Below are 19708 nucleotides of genomic sequence, written 5' to 3'. Positions count from 1 at the left end.
GAGGCCATTCCCTTCTCACCTGAGCAGAGTCTGGGAAGGGCTACCGCAAAGGTATAGTGGCCACCTTAGCTCAGAACAGGGGGTCAGAGGGCCAGGTTTATTTAACCAATCTAATTCCAGGATGTCCAAGAGTTCCTTTAACTTGAGACACACACCTATTCACAAGAAAGGTTTCCTGGGCTCAGGAGGACAAGCTCTTGTTGCCACGCCTGACAACCGGCGGCCAATGCCCAGGACCAACAAGGTGGAAGGAGAAAACTTGCTCCTGAAAGCTGTCCCCAACCTCCATGTGCAATCCATGTCATGGCCTGTGCCCCTCCCCCAAGTGTACACAAATAGACAAATTAAAAATTAAGTGTCCTACACATGCGGCACGTGTGAACTCAGTGCTCATGACCCTGTGACCGACATGTTCTTAAGAGCTCCATTCTACAGTGAGGAAATCAGCATGGGGTGAGGTCACAACAGAACTGTGTCCCCTCAGCAGGCCACTGAGCTCCCAAAAGCGAGGGTCTCCTGACTCTCAGGGAAGCATCCAGACTTCTGTCCCAAGGACCCGAGGCTCCAGGATCTATGTTTTCGTCCACCGTTGAGCACACCCCATTCCCACAGATGTGCCAGGGTAAAGGGCCACTCTGACAAGCCAGCAATGACACCCTCTAAGAGGGAATCAGCCCTCCACACAGCACTTCCCATTGAAGCAGTGAGGTGGTTTCATTTGAGGCCTTCAGACGGTCGTTCTGAGAAAGACTAACCCAAGGCGCTAGCGACCCTGCCTAGAGGCCTCCAAGGGCATCCACATCAGCCCGCCTGGCCTTAGCTCCGGGGACCTGTACTGGCGACTTACGGGGTGGAGCAGACAGACTCGGGCTCGCTCTCCTCAGCGGCACTGGTGTAGAACTGAAGCAGCTCATCTTTCATGGACAGCTCATGTCGGAGCTGAGACACCTGTGTGGACAGCAAGGGGCAGACGGATGCTTGCCAGAAGGTTTAATGTCCTTTCTGTGCTCAAACACTGGTGACAGATGGCATCCCAAGTGAGGACTGATTGGCTACTCAAAGTTTCAAAGCATTGAGTTTGATAACGTTTAAGAAAAGCCCAGTCAATCAGTTCTGGGTTGGAAACGGTCTATGTCCTCACGTTTAGTCAGAAGAGCAGATAGGGGAACAGAAGGCTCTGGAATGATCAGGAGGTGAGACTGCCTGTCGGCTTTGGAAGCAGCCAGATGACCAGCTGGCAAGTGGCCAGAACAGTGGACCACAATACTAAATGAAACAAGAGGCCACTTGCTTTGTTAGAACCCAATGCCATCTCAGAGCAGATCTGTGGCTGTGCTGATCCAGGTGGGCTGCCAGGAGCGGTTCACAGACCCTGCTTAGAAAACCACACGGCCCTCCATGTGACCAGCACACCTCAGTGTTCCCCGCCAAACTGATCACACCCTCTCCCACACTTAGCACAGGTACTGGGCAGAAACTCAGGGTACAGGAGGAAAGACAAAAGCCTCGAGGAAAGCCACGTGGCTGACTGATGAGGTGGCTGTGCCACGTGGCTGATTTGGGCTCAAGGCTTTCAAATAAGGCAGTGGCTACTGTAAAACTTCTCACCTGTCCTTCCAGCACTCAGCGCTGATAAGCGCAGGACCAGGGCTGTGAGGGAGAACTGGCAGTTTGTTTTCTGATGTAGCTGGGGGTTTGTTCTAGCTTTCCCATGCCACGCAGGCGCATGGACTCTGCATCCTTGGAGAGTCCACTTGTTTTATATGCTGCATAAAGGTTCTCCCTACCGAAAGGGGTCATTTGATGATTCTCCAAAGGGAAGCATGACCTCATAGCTTTCCAGTTCAAAGCTTCTCCTGAGAAGCAGGGCATAACCACTCCCATGGAATAGAATGCTTTCTATACACGCCCAGGAAGTCTCACACCAGACGGCCACAGGAGGAGGCCATTGGGCAGCCACTCACAGGCACCTGGGTGGGGTTTCCCTCTGCTCAGAAAGCCCACATGCTTCTTTACCTGACTGAGGCCATTTCCCTGGACCAGGGAAGGCAAGAACTACTTTATTTCTCCCCGCAACACTACAGCATTCTAGCTTATCATTTCTGAGAGCAAGCTGGGAGTGACACTCTTTCTTACGAGTGGGTTTAAATAAAACATTAAGCCCAAATCAGAAATAGCTTTAATGAGAAAAAGAAGTAAGACTGACTGCATCTTACGGTCTTAGATAAGGGCATCCTTTCCCACTAAGGACGTTAATGATGGACAGAGGGAAGAAGAGGCGAGAAGGAAGAGTCCTCAAGGCTAAAACTTGCTGCTCAGAAAACAGAGTGAGAGGAGAGAAGCCACCATGGATGGCTGGGCTCTGACCTCCAAATCCCTGTCCTGTCAACTCTGGGCAACTCTGTTATGTCTCCATACAGTTTAAACATCACTTCCAGGGAGCCAGCATCCTTCCTCCTGACTCTAGGCTCCCCTTGGAGATGGTGAAATAGTCCACGGCTGTCCTCTCCTCCCCCCACCCCGCACAACCGTGAATTAAGATGAGTGTTGTGAAATGGTGAGTTTATACGATGAAGACTGCAGGCCACAGTGTTGCACTGAGTTTATACAATGAAGACTGCAGGCTGCAAGGTCACACCACTCCTGCCCTTACACAGTGATACTGGTATAAGAAGGGGAGCTGCTCCTGCATCTGCTCACTATAGAGACCCAGAATAGATGGTCTACATGTCAAGTCTAGGTTCTCCAAGTACAAGTACAAGCACACTCTGCCCGTGCTCCCACCCACCTCCCTGGCTACTCCCTGGCCAGCGGTCCTCACCTCCTCCCGGATGTGCTCCACCTGCTCTTCCAGCAGTTCGTTCCTCTCAGTAAGGGTCTTGTTCTTCTTCAACAATGACTGGCCGATCCTTGCAGCCAGCTCCAAGTCCCGCTCTTTCTATGAAAGGCAAGTGGGAGAATGCAGACTTAACCCTGTGCATCCTGGAGAAGCCAACAGGGCTCAGTGTCAGATGCGCATGCCCAGAAACAGTAGGAGAGTTAACGGTTTGCCATCCAGGCACTAGATGCCTATTAAACAGCAATAAGCTTGGCCACACATGTGCAGGAGCCACGCAGGAAAAGTTGATGAAAACTAGGTACGTGGAGGGAAAAGTGCTTTAGTTATTTGTTAAATGGTTGGTAACACTTCTCCCTGCTTGAGAGCCAGCACATGGGAACACCATTGACTCGGATGGATGGACATATGACGGATGGATAGATGGATGGACGGATAGACAGATGATGGATGGGTAGATGACTGGATGGATGGATGGATGGATGGATGAATAGATGGATGGAGGATGGATAGATGAATGGATGGATGGTTAGAAGGATGGATGAATGATGGATGAATAGGTAGGTGAATGAGTGGATGAATGGACAGGTGGATGGATGGATGGATGAATGGCTGGGTAAATGGCTGGGTGAATGGGTGGGTGGATGGCTGGGTGGATAGATAAATGAATGAATAGCTGAGTGAATGGGTGGGTGGATGGATGGGTGAATGGGTGGATAGATGGGTAGATGGATGGATGACTGGATAGGTGAATGGGTGGGTGAATGGGTGGATAGATGGGTAGATGGATGGATGACTGGATAGGTGAATGGGTGGGTGAATGGGTGGGTGGATGGGTGGGTGAATGGGTGGATAGATGGGTAGATGGATAGATAGATGGATGGATGGTTGGATAGGTGAATGGGTGGGTGGATGAATAGATGGATATGTAGGTAAATAGATAGATGATAGATGAATCAATAAATGGATAGATGGGTGGGTGGGTGACTATGCTCCTGAATAAAGCAAAGCGCTGGCATAAGAAGGCAGGTATCTTTAACCCACATCAGGCTGGACTCAACTAGAACATGTTGAGTTGCTCATTGTAACCAAGGAAGCAACAATGTTTAAAACAACTCAAGTAGAACTGCATCTGTTTTGCTTGTTTCACTTTCTTCTTTGGATTTTATTTCATTTATTTAAAAGAAAGAACTTTCTAAGGGCAGAGAACCTGTATCAGCTACTTGTACTTTAGAGGTCTCATACATGTAAGAACGGGGTACTCTGACAGTTCAGCCATGACAACAGGCCGACAAAGCGGGCCACACAAAGACATGGCTGCCTCTGTGAAGAAAGATGTCCCAGGTAGGGGACAGGTGCCAACTCCAAATCCATCCCCATAAGACCCACCTGCTTGCATTAGATGGGGGGCAGTAGGGTGAAGGACATTCTAGGAGACCACACCACTTCAGAGTCTACACCAACTGTCCTGTTCACTTGCTCTAAAAAGAAGCGTGGACGGGCAGGCTGGAGCAGAGACAGCCGGAGGCTCTGACTCCACACTAGGTACTAACTACCCTCATGGCCTGAGTGTTCCTTTTCTCCAGAATCAGGAGCACTATAGTTTTGTACAAGCCACAGAGCTGAGAAATCACTAATGTAATCACAGTTGGTAACTCGCATGATAGAAAGCAGACACGAACGCAGGTGAGCTTTTCACGCAGCATTGTGCAGAAAGGGACAGAGAGAAGGCAAGCGTGGACGGCGTGCTGATCTGTGAGAGACCGTCATTTTAAAGTCCTCAGGTTATGAGAAATCCCCATCCTCTGCTCCCACAGCCTGGGACTTGCCCCTTTGCAAATCCCCTATCTCATTGGTCTGGGACACTCAGACTGCTATGTAAGAACACTGACTGCTTTTCCAGAGGCTCCCAGCACCCATATGGCTGCACCCACATAGCTGCTCACAACCTTCTGTAATTTCCCAGAGGATCTGATGCCCTCTTCTGGCCTCTGTGGGCACCAGGCACACAGTGCGCAGACATACACACTCATACACATAAGCCTTTTAAAAAATTAGAGAAAAATAAAAACTGTTCCTCACAAACGGGCAGGGTTATTTGTAATTTTCTACCTCGGAATATTTGTAACTTTCTAACTTGTATTACTTGTAACTATCTGACTCTGAGTTTTGAGACCAGCACACACCAGCCACCAGAGGAGAGAGGGGCATAGTGCCACCTGCTTGTTGGTGACTCTGATGCACTCTCAAGTCCACCTCAAACAGACCATTAGAATCTATTCCTTACACTGTTTTAGGTGACAAACAACAGCTCAAAACTGAAAATCAACACTGCCTCCCACGCAGCACGTGAGTTATCCTATGTTCAAGCTTTGGCAGTACACTTACAGAAGTGACCCATCAATGCCCCTTACATATCCCCACCTTACATGCTTTCCCATCATCCCTAATCACACAAAAGCTGAGCACATGTAGAACAGGCGCTTCCCATGGCCAAGAGACACACTGACTGTCCCGGCAATCAGAGATGCTCAACCCTGAATTTATCCTCAAGGGCCATGGGGAGACGAGATGGTTCCTCGTCTATGGCCCTTTGTCATCCTGAGACTCAGGGGCTGTGCCTTACCTGAGGGGAGGGACAGGAGGAATGGTGTGACTGAGGCTGCCCAGGATGTGAATACCCAGAGGCAAACTCAAGGTTAGCATAGGTCAAAATGGTTCCAGTCCTCTCACCTGCACTAGCAATCAATGTCCACTTCTCTGCAGAAGCATGGTCTTCCTCAGTCTAACTCAGGCCTGTTAAATTCCCTGCTAGGACAACCACCTGGCCTAGATGGGGTGGTCAGCAGGTGCTTAACATTCATTACTTGTTGATTTCACCCCGCCAAAGCTGCTAATTCTCATCAAGCAAAGATGTGAATCCTCAATACAAGGAGCACTGCAGGCATCGAGGCAAGGAGCACTACAGGGAGTGAGGGAAGGAGCACTGCAGCCAGTGAGAAAGAGAGCACTACAGTCAGCGAGGCAAGGAGCACTACAGGGAGTGAGGAAAGGAGCACTACAGGGAGTGAGGGAAGGAGCACTGCAGCCAGTGAGAAAGAGAGCACTACAGTCAGTGAGACAGAGAGCACTACAGGTATCGAGGCAAGGAGCACTACAGGGAGTAAGGGAAGGAGCACTGCAGGCAGTGAGACAGAGAGCACTACAGGTATCGAGGCAAGGAGCACTACAAGGCAAGGAGCACTATGAGGCAAGGAACACTACGAGGCAAGGAACACTACAGGGAGTACTACAAAGAGCACTATAGGGAGTGAAGGAAGGAGCACTGCAGGCAGTGAGACAGAGAGCACTACAGTCAGTGAGGTAAGGAGCACTATGAGGCAAGGAGCACTACAGGGAGTGAGGGAAGGAGCACTACAGGGAGTGAGGGAAGGAGTACTACAGGGAATGAGGGAAGGAGCACTACAGGGAATGAGGGAAGGAGCACTACAGGGAGTGAGGGAAGGAGCACTGCAGGCAGTGAGACAGAGAGCACTACAGTCAGCGAGGCAAGGAGCACTATGAGCCAGGGAGCCCTGCAAAGTAAGATGCAGCTGGAGGACATGAAGGACAAGGCTTCCCAAGTGGCAGGGAGGGCGGGCCCCTTGGAGGGACAAGGACAGAGAACAGAACAGGAACATAGGAGGTCAGGAAGCCCTTTGCCCTACTGACCACACCTCACAGCTGCAGGGCCTCTGGCCTCTTGCTCCCGCCCGCCCAGTGAGAGCTGGGAGCAGCTATCACCAGCTTACACTGGAAATCTAATCTTTATAGTAATTACCCAGAGCATGTCTTCAGGATGAAAAACAGGAAGGGATGGAAAACTGCTTATGGGTAACAGGAAACCCGAAGCTCCTGGACTGCTGCCAGGCTATCTTGTCTAGCTTGTTTCTGGCTTTTGGGATGTTTGATATTGTTGTTTTGAGAGGGGGTCTAAGTGTTCAACTAAGGCTCACCTTCAATTCCTGATCCTCCAGCCTTAGTCCCCTGCACTGCCATACCTTGCTCTGCCCAGGTTTATCAAGGCAACAAGATCCTTAGGTTTCTTCTGAGAATCACAGATATAGGGCAAGGTGTGTGTGTGTGTGTGCGTGTGTGTGTACATGCACACGTGCCTCCATGTGTGTCTGCATGCACGAGTGTACATGTGTGAGTATACGTGTGTGTGCATGCCTACATGTCTGTCTCTGTCTCTGTCTCTGTCTCTGTCTCTCTCTCTCTCTCTCTCTGTGTGTGTGTCTGAATGTGTGTGCATGCCTACATGCTTGAGTGTGTCTGCATGCATGTGTATGTGTGAGTGTGTATTTGTAGGTCTCCATCTGTGTGTGTACATGTGTAAGTGTGTATCTGTGGGTCTATTTGTGTGCATGCCTTCATGTTTGAGTGTGTCTGCATGCGTGTGTATGTGTGAGTGTGTATTTGTAGGTTTCTATCTGTGTGTGTACATGTATGAGTGTGTATCTGTAGGTGTGTGTGTGTGTGTGTATGCCCGCATGTTTGAGTGTGTCTGCATGTGTGTGTGCACATTTGTAGGTCTCTGTGTGTGTGTACATGTATGAGTGTGTGAGTGTGTGTGTATATGTCTTTAGGGGGTGAGAAGTCACCTCCCATTTCTTGTTGCCAGTCAACATAAATCAAACATTTAGTTCTAAAATCAAGAAAACAGCCAGGAAATGAATCTGGCTTTAACATTAGTGGCAACCACAGACTATAAATAACCAACTCAGGCCCTGGATCAAGCCAGTCAAAATCTAGTTCTTTACTCTCTGAGAAATGACTCAAGGTGTCTTGAAAGCCTACAACCTGATGTTGGTCCTTGTCACCAACACACACTGTACTGGCTGGCACTCTCCGTGGAGATGCTTAGCCTACCTCCCCCTCAGTAATGACTCATCCCATTCACCAGTTTTAGGATCAAAGGTGTAACTATGGGTCAGCAGAAAGCACACTGTAACTGGGGCAGAAGAGATGAACTCCAGGTACATTCCCAGTACAGTCAGTCTGTCAGGACAAGCCTGAGGATCTTCTTCCCAGCAATGACCCAACACACACATACACACACACATACACACACACACACACACATATGCACACACATATACCAAGCAGGAACGGTGTGAGGTGACTGTCACGTGACTGGCTGTAGCAGTCAGACTAAGAGCCATCCAGTTCCAGAGAAAGGCAGGGAGTTCCCTGTGATATCTTATCAGGGCCAAGGACAAAGGGGACAGCTGCTATTTATAAAACATTGAGGTGCAGGCATGATTGCCTATCAAAAAATAAAGCAGGAAAGCAGTAAGTACAAAGAGACAAGGGGGGAAACTGCTCTGTGGAGATGAGACGTTCCTTTTTTGAAGCTTGTATTTCATACGTTCATGCTTAGTCAAAAAATTAACCAAGGAAAAGTGAATTCTTTAAAACAAAAAAATTGAGACCAGTCTCACATAGCCCAGGCTAATCTCAAACTCACTAGATAGCTGGGGATGACCTTCAAATCTTCGTCCTCCTCTCCCTGGACCTTCCATGTGCTAAGACTGCAGGTGAGCATGACTAAGCCTGGTCAAAACAGAGTTCCTCATATAGGAATTCTGTATAAAGGGATGGAGACCTCGGGCCCTCTGGAAGGGGTCTTTGGATGTTAAGGCAGACAGAAAGGTGGTACCTCATGGAACAACACCCACAATGAGGCCTCACATACTACACAGCCAGGGACTGCGGGCTATGGACACTCAGAGCCACGGGGGTGCAGGGCCTGAAAGTGGAAATGTCTTGACAACCAAGAAGCCATATTGCCAAGAGACTCAAGAGTGTCAAATGTAACAGGCAAAGCTCTGAGCCCCATCAGAGAGTGGTTATGAGCCAGACCTGAAGCCACTGTGATCCCGGTGTCTGTCCTTCAGACTTACATCCCTTTACTCTGAAAATATCTACGTCAAGAGTGTCTGTAGAATTAATGTAAGACAGATGAACAACTGTTGAGGTTTGGTCTGTTTCTATGGATTGTAATGCTAAATTCTGTATCTCAAGGTCTAGTTGCCTCAAGACTAGTGAACGCTCACATACGCCAGCTTTTGTTGCGCAAACCCTGCTCCTTAATTTAAAACTATTGGTTGAATAAAGATGACTACAGTATGTAGCTGGGCAAAAGACAGGTAGGCAGGGCTTCGGTTCTTAGGCTTGGAGTCTGAGGCAAAAACCAAGGGGAGAAGGAGGAGGCAGAATGAGAAGTCGCTATGGGGTAGGTGGATCATGAGTACATGGCCATGAGGGTTGGCCTATTGGAGAAAGAGTGGCCCGGTCAGAACACAGCAAGTGATAGCTTGGAATTATTGATAGGAAAGCAGACAAAATAGCTTAGAGGGTTGATATCTGCCCATCTCTAGTGCTTGAAGTCTTGTTATAAATATAGAGGTTTTGTGTCTTTTATTTGGGGACAATCTAAGGAGGAGTAGAAACCCCCAGTTAATATCGAATGCAACAAACAACACTCAGCTTCTTGCCAGATCTCACTCCTACAAGTGCAACAAGAGACACATGTCCCACACAAGGATGGAATCTCATGGCAGGAGCTCAGACACATTACTGACCAACACAGAGGCGCCTGTGTTTCTGTCTCAGCAAAGATGTAGATAATGGGGCCAGGTTCCAGAGCAGCCTCACAGGTCCTTACAGCATGAGAGTGGGGCAGGTCAGTGTGGACGTGAACGGTGGGGCTGCTCTGAATGCACCCCTGCAGGCCAGGAATGGGATGAGGCAACCGTGGACAGCGTGGGATGAGAGCAGAAGCCAAGCAGAGCAGGGAGAGGGCAAGCCTCACCACCAAAGCTCAGGAGTCCAGAATCCACGCCCCCAACACACCCACAAAGGGTTGGAAAAATGATCCTAAGAAATGGTCCCCCAAATGGGGGGAGAAATCTCCACAAGGACTGGTCAGCAGGTCTATTTTCAAATCCAATGTGCGGCCAAGTGAGCCTGCCACCATCCACACCAGCCTCAAGATGGTGGCAACTTGGTGTCACCAGAAGGCAGGAGGCCAGCATCCTTAGTGGACCATCACAGAGTCCCAAATCCTGGTATCACCTATGAGGAGCTGAGGGGTTCTTGTCTCCTCCTTCAGAATAGAACAGATGTGTTCCAGGGTGAGTGGAAATGTCTCGTACACCGAAGGAAGAAACAATGCAGGAGAGAGGACGACTTGAGGGGCAGAGGGTTGGGGGGCTGCAGGAGCCCCGAATCCCACCACACTGTCAGGGCCTGCCTGTGCTGCAGTCTCACCTACCACTGCCTGCAACGGTCACTGTGCCTTCAGTGTCTCCCCCAATATCCCACCTTCTTCCTGGGGAGCGGCTAGTGGGAAGTCACTGGACACAGAGTCATCCTAGATTCTAGAATCAAGGCCCAAAACTACCTGTACAAACACACAACACAGACACACACATCTTACACTTCCCCTTCACCCTGTGCCCTGCACCCACACACACCCATATCCCCTCCCCCATTCCCAGCTGGCTGTAAGGTTTTAGGAAGTTGTGCCATGAGGAGGAGGCGGGGCCTGGCAGCAGGTCAGTAGGTCACCAGGCACCAGCTTTTGAAGGTCATAATGTGGCACTGGGTTCCAGGCACCTTCTATTTCCTTGCAACCCCATGAACTGAAAAACAACCACCTCATGCTCTCACTTCCACAAGGGAAGCCTCCCAGCCACCCGTTCCCCTAATGTAACGCGCTGAAATGCCCGAAACCTGAGCCCAAAATAGCACCCTCTCCCTGATCCTCACAAGCTGTTTCTGTCAGGTTTGGTCACGAGGATAAAAAAATAAAAAATTACCAATACTTCTCCCAGGGCCTGCCCCACCCTGGCCTGCAGGTACACGGGGCATACCATGTGTTCTCAGGGGACTTCACAGTCCCCCTACTTCCAAATGAAACCAGAGACCAGCTGAGAACGTCAATCTCCCCAGAGCATGCTGCCCACCCCATCTGACTGACCTTCCCCAAATCAGCCAAGGTACTCTTTTTTTTTGGGGGGGGGGGGGCTGTTGTTGTTGTTTTTGTTTTTGTTTTCTGAGACAGGGTTTCTCTGTACAGCCCTGGCTGTCCTGGAACTCACTCTGTAGACCAGGCTGGCCTCGAACTCAGAAATCTGCCTGCCTCTGCCTCCCAAGTGCTGGGATTAAAGGCGTGCACCACCACTGCCCACAGCCAAGGTACTCTTGATGCTTTGTATTTCTACGTGGATGCTGTGCTCCGCTCCACCAGCCAGAGGAAACAGTACAGAAATCACAAGCAAGAACATATTCTTCTCCAGCTGACAGCTTAGGTCTCTCTGACCAGAAACTGGGTATCCCAGCAAGTACTTATATGACACTGTATTTTTGTGCCATCAATTCAGAATATCAACAAACAAGTGTATCCGGCCTGCAGCCTGCCAGCTGTATATATCCCACAGGTATATCTGATCTGCAGCCTGCCAACTGTATACATCCCACAGGCATATCTGATCTGCAGCCTGCCAACTGTATACACCCACAGGTGTATCTAGCCTGCAACCTACTGACTATATGCAGCCTGCCAACTGTATAATCCCAGGATAGTTATGCATGTGGGCTAACACATGTGTAAATGGCCATGTCATACTGCAATGTCACAAGTTGGACAACCCCAAACTCAAATATCAGCTGGGCATGACGGTATGTTTCAGTAAGCCTAGCACTTGGGAGGCAGAGGTCAAAGCATCCAGAATGTGAGACCAGTGTCAGCTACACAGCAAATCTGAGGGCAGCCTTTATAAGACTTTGTTTTCAAACAGTAACAACAAATCTAATGCATGGACACAAAACCAACAGCTGCAAAGGCCTAGGGATGGAACTTCCAGGTGTAATGGTGAGTATCTTGAATCCCAGGCCTTGGGAGGCAGAGGCAGGCAGATGTCTATGAAGTCTAGCTCAGCCTGGCCTACATAGCAAGTTCCAGGCCAGCCAGGGTTACACAGTAAGATCCTGTCTCAGAATAAACAAGAAGGAAAATGAGAGCATTAAACTGTATACTACAAGGCCCCAATGTGAGGTTCCTTCCTGAAACAGACAAGACACCCACGCCAACCCACTATAAACGGCCCTCACCTTCCCCCAGACACTCACCTCCTCAAGAAGCCTCGTGACTGCATCAATGTCATTGTATGTCTTAGTCATCTGGCCAACTCTTTCGGCACATAGAACTGCAAGAGACAGAAAAGGCATTGAGAACACTAACAGCTACGGGTGGGGCATCAAACTCGGCTCCTGAGACTGTGACATCAGGGATTCGACCCACACCATCCTCACCAACACCAGGCTCTGCCTCCACTGACCACACAGACATGAGCACAGTAGGAGCTTTCAGAAAACAGCCGTCTGTATAATTATTAAACAACAGTCTAAAACCCACAGCTCATAGTGACACACACTCCTTCTTTGTGACTGGCCTAGATTCTAAAGCTATGTAGTTTCTGTATCAGCAGCATTAGGGTGCTATCCTTTGAAAATCCACTTCACAATCATTGCCACCATGGCTGGTGCACATGCATGCCCACATGCACACACATGCATACACACATGCACACTGAGAACAATTCCATTACATATACAGCCCACTGCATCATGAGAGGCTGCTTACAAACCACTTCAGGTCTCCACCTTCTCATTCCCTTTGACTGACAGAGGAAGGCTTTAGTCTGCTCCTGCCTCCAGGACAGTGTTTCCCCGACCTTCCTAATGCTGTGTGCGACCCTTTAATATAGTTTTCACACTGTGGTGACCCCCAACTGTAAAATTATTTGCCACTTTGTAACTGTTACTTTGCTACTGTTACGAATCAAAATGTAAATACCTGTGTTTTCTGATGGCCTTGGGTGACCTCTATGAAAGGGTCAGTCACGTCCAAAAGGGGCCGTGACCTACTGGTTGAGAACCATTGCTCTAAGGGTTTTGTTTTGTTTTGTTAACTTCAAGTCAATGGCAAGGCATTAACTGGTAGTCCAATTCACACAAAGACTGTCCTGTGGTTTTTCCTCTGTGGAGGAAAGTGATCGTATTTGGGTTTAGAGGCAATGAGAAATTATTTTTGAAACCTGTCATTGTGACTTAAATAGAAGTATTCTAAGAGTGGATGCTTTCCGGTTGGTAAAGTATCAAATGAAAGGACCAGCGTTCCACCCCAGAATCCACGTAAAAAAGCATGCAGGCATGGTGGGGTGAGTTTGTAACCCCTGTGCTGAAGAGATGGTAACTGAGGGATGACACTAGAAGTTGACCCTTGACCTCCATGAGCATCCCCTACACACATACACACACGCACACACACGCACACACACGCATGCACGCGCACTCACACGTGCTCACACACGCACACACATGTGCTCGCACTCACAACTTCACAGTGATGTTATGTAACACACCCTGGAGGATAATTCTATTAACAGTGAAAGCTTTCATAATCAGCTACATCTGACAACAGACGATGAAGGCACCTGGGACACGAAGTCTCTCACCAAGTCACACCCGGAGCCTTGCTAGAGAGCTGTCACTGGAATTCGGCAGCCTGTAAATATTTTAGTATGTAAGCAGAGCTGATCCTAGGGTGCGCTCAGAGAAACCCGATCTTCTGGAATGATTTCCTAGCTCAGGCAGAGCCTGAAATCTGGTTTTCAATCTGAAGCACCAGAAACCTGGAAGCAAGAGCCTGTCTTCCACCTCTGCCCCTTCCATGGCTGCCATTTCCCCCACAGGGCCCCTCTGCCTTCTAGCAGCAGACACCACCTTGGTCTCTAACCTCCCTCCTTGCCTTCACGTTGGCCAGCAAGGGAATGTCAGGGAGAAAGAAGTATAAGGGATGATCTAATTTGCTGTCCATGGAATCCAGCTCAAACGCTCTGCACAGTTCAATGGCTCAAGGTCACAGGTTGTCTCTGTGAAGACTGCTATGCTACTACGAGCACTTGTGTTTCTCCTGAGCAGCTGTGAGGTTCCACACGGAGGAATGGTTCCAGGCTCTTACTACAGAGTAACTCACCACTCTGCTCTCATCAGAGGTGACATATTTTTAAAACCTCTGTGGGACAGGACGCAGTCAGCTGGCAGAGCTTGCCCAGCATGCGCGAAGCCCTGGTTCCTTCCCCGGTATCATATGAACCAGGAATGGTGGTACACTCTTGCAATCCCAGTGGGAGGGAGGCAGAGACAAGAAAAACCAAAACCCAAAAACCAAGCCTGGATCTCTGCAGTGCTCCTGTAACCACAGACAGATGGTGATATGTGCTCTTTTTAATATGGAAAATGGATCCCTCTGTGCCCCTGACCCAAATCCTGAAATGGCTTTAATCTATAGAAATGTCGCATGTCAGACCAAGTCCCTGAATGGCTTTATTCTATAGAGATGTCACATGTCAAAACCGAATGCTGGCTCAGCTTTCTCTGGTTTCATTTGTACTCATCTGTTTACTCCTCTGTGTGTATACTCATTTGCATATGCATATGTATATGCAAAGCACTCTACTGACTGTCCCCCTATACAGAGTCATGCATCCATATACGGGTCCCAATGAGGGGTCCCTATGAAGCCAGTGCAGTAAGCTAAGAATACTGACAGTAGAGCCAGCAGTCTTTCCAGTATTTTCTCAAGCACACACAGTCACTGGGCACAGACTGTAAAGAGGCTGGGCATGCTCCCTTCATGTTCACGAGATGGACAGCCACACTAGGGGATCCAGGGTCTAAGGATATTCCACAAGACTCAGGACAATTGTCTGAGCCCAACCACCCAGAAAAAAAAAAACATTGCTTGCTCTAAGCAGGGATTATATGAAGTATTTCAGTATGCACGCTTTTAAGTATATATACTATTACAATTTAAGGGGAGATATATGTGTGTGTATACATACATACACACATACACACACACATATACACTAATAGTACACAGAAAAAAATATAAAGCAACCACAAAAATATGAACATTTGGATAGGACCACAGATTTTAACTTTGTGCTTTAAAAATGATTCTAAAAATAAATACAGCAACACTACACTAGCCAGGGAAATTATTTAAAATATTTTTCAGGAAATACACAGTTGACTAACATAAGGTCACGGGATCTCTCTGAGCTGACCTTTAAGTAACAGCAGAAGCCTTCTCTTAGTGAACAGACGACAGAGATGTATCTTATGGGGCAGAAGAAGATGCTGACCTCATCTGAACATCATGTAGCAATTGATCCAGACTGCTCTGAAGCCCTCTGTTGAGCATGCTCACTGGGGTCAGTTACTGACCACACAGCTCATGCGGTCCCCAGAGCACTTCAAAGTGGTGGTTACTCACACCTTTTCACAAATCAGAAAATCAGGCCCAGCTGGGGAGCCACAGAGCTCAAGGTCAGACAGACTCAGCAGAGCAGCAGCTAACCTCTGTCTGGAAAGCCTCCAGCCCTTTCCCATGACTCTTCCCAGCAAACCTGCAGGGCGGCACTTTGCGTGGAGGACGGGACCTGACATGGAGGGGCCCCGAGGGGTCCGATGTATAGCCTGGAGAATGATCCACAAGAGTCATAATTTGGTTTTGCATGGGTGAGTTTATGAAGTATACACCAGGCTGAAGTAAGCATAAACATCAGAGACGGCATCATCAAACTGGACCCTTCCAACAACCAGCAGAAAACAGCTGGGGAAGCTGAGGTTCAGCTGGAGCTCCTGACTGAGCGTCTCTCCACGGATGCTCTCCCCTGAGCTTTGGCCTCTCCATCCCCACTTATAGGCATTTTATATCACAGGCAACATCTATTGGAAATGGCTTACCTTCTAGCTGTCTGCAAGGATACCATGCATTAGCTCTTGGGCCACTTAGTTTTCCTCTTCCCTCCCTGTCAGAGAGCTGAGGCTCAACTCATCCCCAGACAAGGGGCCTTGGAGGACGCTTGGCACAAACACACTTAGGTCTGAAGTGGGGTGGGCAGCCTGGCTTCCAGAGCCTGCTTCACTGTGAGCTCCAACAGCACGGGAGAATTTCCCCCACATAATGTGCATCACAGGTCAAAGAGATTGAGGCTGCACGGTAGGAGCTGCACGTCGCCAGTCTGGCTCCTGAACTCAAACAGGGCAGGGCACCAGAAGGGGCAAAAGGCCAGGTGGGCACTAATCAGTGACGTTCGGAACCTGAAGACAGGGAAGAGAGAGAGCTCCTTGACCTTGGAGAGGTTTTCACAGAAGGTGGGGGTGGGAACCCAGGCACTGGGCAGGTTCCTTAACTGCTGGGTCTTAGGTTCCCTCTTCCAAAGGATGAGGGGGTGGAGCCAGACTGAGGAGAGTGAGAACGGAACAAACCTGCCTTGAAACTACAAGGTGAGTAAACAAGACTCAGCTTTTCATGTTTAGCTTTCTACCACAGAGCCAGGCTATGTTCTCTCTCCAGAGGGACCCAGGCCATGATATCAAATCCACCCCAAAATGTGTCCAGAGAGAAAGTAAAGGGGCAGCTACAAATCTCTGTAATAACTAATACAAGAAAAAAAAAACAAAACTATAGCCCATATGCTAACGAAAACATTAAATGCATCCTGCCTCAGACAGCAGGTCCACAGGGCACACCTTCAGCCTTCTGCACCACCCCTGACTCTTTAGAGATGCTGTCATCCCTGTACCAGCATCATGCACCCCTTGGGGTGCACAGGAAATGTAGGAGACACTTCAGAGACAGACAGCTTGGAGGGTCCAAAGGTGCAAAGCCCTTCAAAGAGCTGGAATTTTTAGTTAGGCATAGAAGCATGCACCAGTGATCCCAGGTGCAGGTTAGCCAGGCCTACGTAGTGAGAGACCCTGTCCCCAAAATCTAAGGATCCGGACTTTTATCACAGGCCTATAGAAAACCACTAGAGGGCTTTCACAGGATAGCATCGCCGGGTAGTTTGTGTCTCTCAAAACATTTTGGCCCAGTGTGGAATGGCTGGGTATGATGCACACAGCAAGCCCAGTGATGTGTGTTAATGAGCCTGCTAGATTCTTCCTGAGGGCTCCTTCCTGGGTGACAGTAACTGAAGTTCTCCACAGGGACGCTGTGAGATAAGAGGTAGAACAAGTGTAGGCTCCTCCTCACGGCTGGGACACAACAAGAGCAATCACCCCCCCCCACCCCCACTCCACACCAGATCAGTAGCAAGATAGGCTGCCAATGAAACCATGGCGTTGGGACAGTCACAGCACAGTAGAGTGAGCTCTGAAAACTACTATCAGAGTGGCAGGAGGCCTGGTGACAGAGACGCCCTCCTGGGAACTGGCTGGGTTGCACTGCAGTTTGGGAGATTCCACTTTGTAAGCGGCTGGAAGGGACCAAGGCTTTCTTCTTGGGAACTAACCCTGGGCTGGCTGACCAGAGAAAGGGACACCTGGCACTAGGCTGAGGTTCTGAGGGGTGCTTGGATCCAAACATCAATGTGTGATATTTATGCAAATTAAACCAAACCCCAAATAATTTTGAGACTACATACTGGCAGACCCTAGCACCCCACCAAACCCCAAACACCTGTGTGGGCAGGACTTGATGCCAATCAGGAGTGACCTTGCCTTAGGTCCCAGACAGAAACTCTACTAGGGAAGGAAGCAATGGTGGCTGGGGTCACAGGATCAGGCTGGCAGGAGCGGGAGGAGTGAGGAGGGGTACAGACTAGATGCTGACTACCAAAGGCTAGAGCAGACTGCAGAAAGTCAGTCAGGGCGCTGGGCCGAAAGGACAGAGAGCAAGAGCAGAGAGTGATGCACTGAGGGTGGGGTAGGCGGTGAGGAACTCCACAGCTCCATGGCTGCCACCTGCTCTTCCTGCGGGACCCTGTGTCACCATGTCACATAACAGGCTTGTGAGCTCCTTGATACTGTGGCCTGATCGGCTGTCTTAAGGGTCGGGAAATCACACTCTTTAACCATTTTGGTGAGATAGACACACAGCTGCTCTGAAGACACTCTTCCCATCAGTGTCAGCATCTTGTGTCTTCATGGGTTTCTGGCATGAATACACAAATGAGTATCTACAGATCCTCATATATATTTATGTACATATGTATGTGTGCACTTGTGGGCTTATGTGTATATAAACAAAGACACTCCTAGCCCTCAAGAAAATGCCATTTCCTCGTAACTCAAAGGCCACACAAACAACTTCCATGGATGAGGTCATCCAGGACTGCCCATTGGGTCTGCAGGTTCGACTGCCTGGGCTCTGTCTTATCCTTAGGTCATTTAGTTAAAGCAGGTTTTCAACAGTTTGCTTTAAAAGCCAGGCTCTGAAGTCAGGCCTGTAGTGGCGGTGCACATTTTTAGTCCCAGCACTCAGGAGGCAGAGGCTGGCAGATCTCTGAGTTTGAGGCCAGCCTGGTCTATGAAGGGAATTCCAGACAACCAGGCTGTACAGAGAAACCCTGTCTTGAAAAACCAATAAAGAATAAAATGGTTCTAACTGCCCCCACCCAGGAACTTTTCCTCTTGTCATTTGTACCTTACTATCCACTTCAAACAAAAATGAGTTTTATCTTTTGTAACTTGTATCATTCTCATATATATGTATATATATGTATTTGTACAAATACAAATGAAATATATATATATATATATTTCAGCCCAGCCAGCAAAGATGGGCTCACTGGGTAAAGACCCTGGGTGCCAAACCTGATGACTTGAGTTTCAATCCCCATGACACACGTTAGTGGAAGGAGAAAACTGATTCCAGAAAATGTCCCTGACCTGCACACTCATGCCAAGGCATGTATATGCACACACACACAAACATATTAATGTAAGAAAATAGTTGTAAATATACTGAATAAGCAGACATGTACCCTGGAAATAATGACATGTCCTGTAGAGGCAGCAGCAGGTGTCAGAATAAGAAGCATCACTCTGGTGTGGCCCTTGATACACAGGAAGCAAGCATAATAAATTTTATAGTCTGCCCTGTTCACAAGAGTGGTGGGTGGAGGCCCAGGACCTGGGAGCCACAGCCTAAAGGTTTCCTATCAAATCCTGGCTGAGTCACCCCACAGACCAGGTTTCCAGGCCTCACAGAACAAGCATCTTGTAAAGCTAGTCTGCATGCCTTTGATTTAACATGTTCATGTTCTGCTTTAAAATGTACCCAGCTCCGCCACTTCCTGCAACAAGCAGCCTCCAGACATGGGACAGCCAGGACCATCCTCCTCAGGAGCAGGCAGCTGTCCACCTCCTGGCCAGGTGCTCATGACTACTCTCCACCAGGCTCACACATGCCTAGTGATGGCACTCTCCGTGTCCGCCCTGGCCTCCGCACCTGCTACTTCCTCTGGGAAGACTGTCTTTCTCTCACATCTCCATCTGGGAATTTCCTGCTCTTTCCACAGCCCAGCAAGAAGGAAGTCCCTCTGGGCACCTGACACCGTAGCCACGCCCCTCCTCTTGTGCCCACGTCTGTGAAATGGACCAAGAAGATCTGGCAGAGAACCAATGGCGACATATATTTACATGGCTATTGTGAATGGTGGACAGGAACAACCCCACAGAGACACAGGGCTGAGTAAACAGCACATGTTGCCAGGGAAACCAAGGCTCTAAGAAGGGTAGGCTGATAACCTAAGGCCACAGAGCATATTTGGGCATCCTAAGTATCTACTGGTGGGAAATAAAGACCTGCCTCTGCCTCAACTTGAGCATCAATGTTCATGGCAATCATTACAGGCAAAAAGTAGAAACAATACACATTAACTGTTGAATGAACAGAGCGTGGTGTGTCCAGACCGTGGAATACTGCTTAGACATAAGAAAGAATATGGAGTGAATACATACAAT

At 48.9% G+C, this 19708-nt stretch overlaps 1 protein-coding gene across 11 annotated transcripts in view; it reads right to left on the bottom strand.

Annotated features, from left to right (window-relative positions):
* The window catches only part of Trak1 (trafficking kinesin protein 1), a 103393-nt gene that overhangs the window by 30679 nt on the left and 53006 nt on the right, over positions 1 to 19708 (bottom strand). For 10 of the 11 annotated variants that reach the window (XR_013105639.1, XM_034484284.2, XM_076917682.1 and 7 more), the window contains 3 exons: positions 12014 to 12090; positions 2822 to 2938; positions 848 to 948 (listed from right to left, as the gene is read on the bottom strand). Coding sequence is in view for 10 of the 11 variants with exons in the window: in XM_076917682.1 (XP_076773797.1) it covers positions 848 to 948; positions 2822 to 2938; positions 12014 to 12090 (295 nt within the window). In the remaining variant the exon portion in view is untranslated. Of the gene's footprint in view, positions 1 to 847; positions 949 to 2821; positions 2939 to 12013; positions 12091 to 15700; positions 15842 to 19708 lie in introns of those variants that run through there. The other variant, XM_076917684.1, reaches the window with a different exon arrangement.

This window comes from Arvicanthis niloticus, chromosome 21, assembly GCF_011762505.2.
Source record: "Arvicanthis niloticus isolate mArvNil1 chromosome 21, mArvNil1.pat.X, whole genome shotgun sequence".
Taxonomy (NCBI): domain Eukaryota; kingdom Metazoa; phylum Chordata; class Mammalia; order Rodentia; family Muridae; genus Arvicanthis; species Arvicanthis niloticus.
The sequence above is the reverse complement of the archived record's forward strand: the minus strand, read 5'-3'. Positions and strand labels throughout refer to the sequence as shown.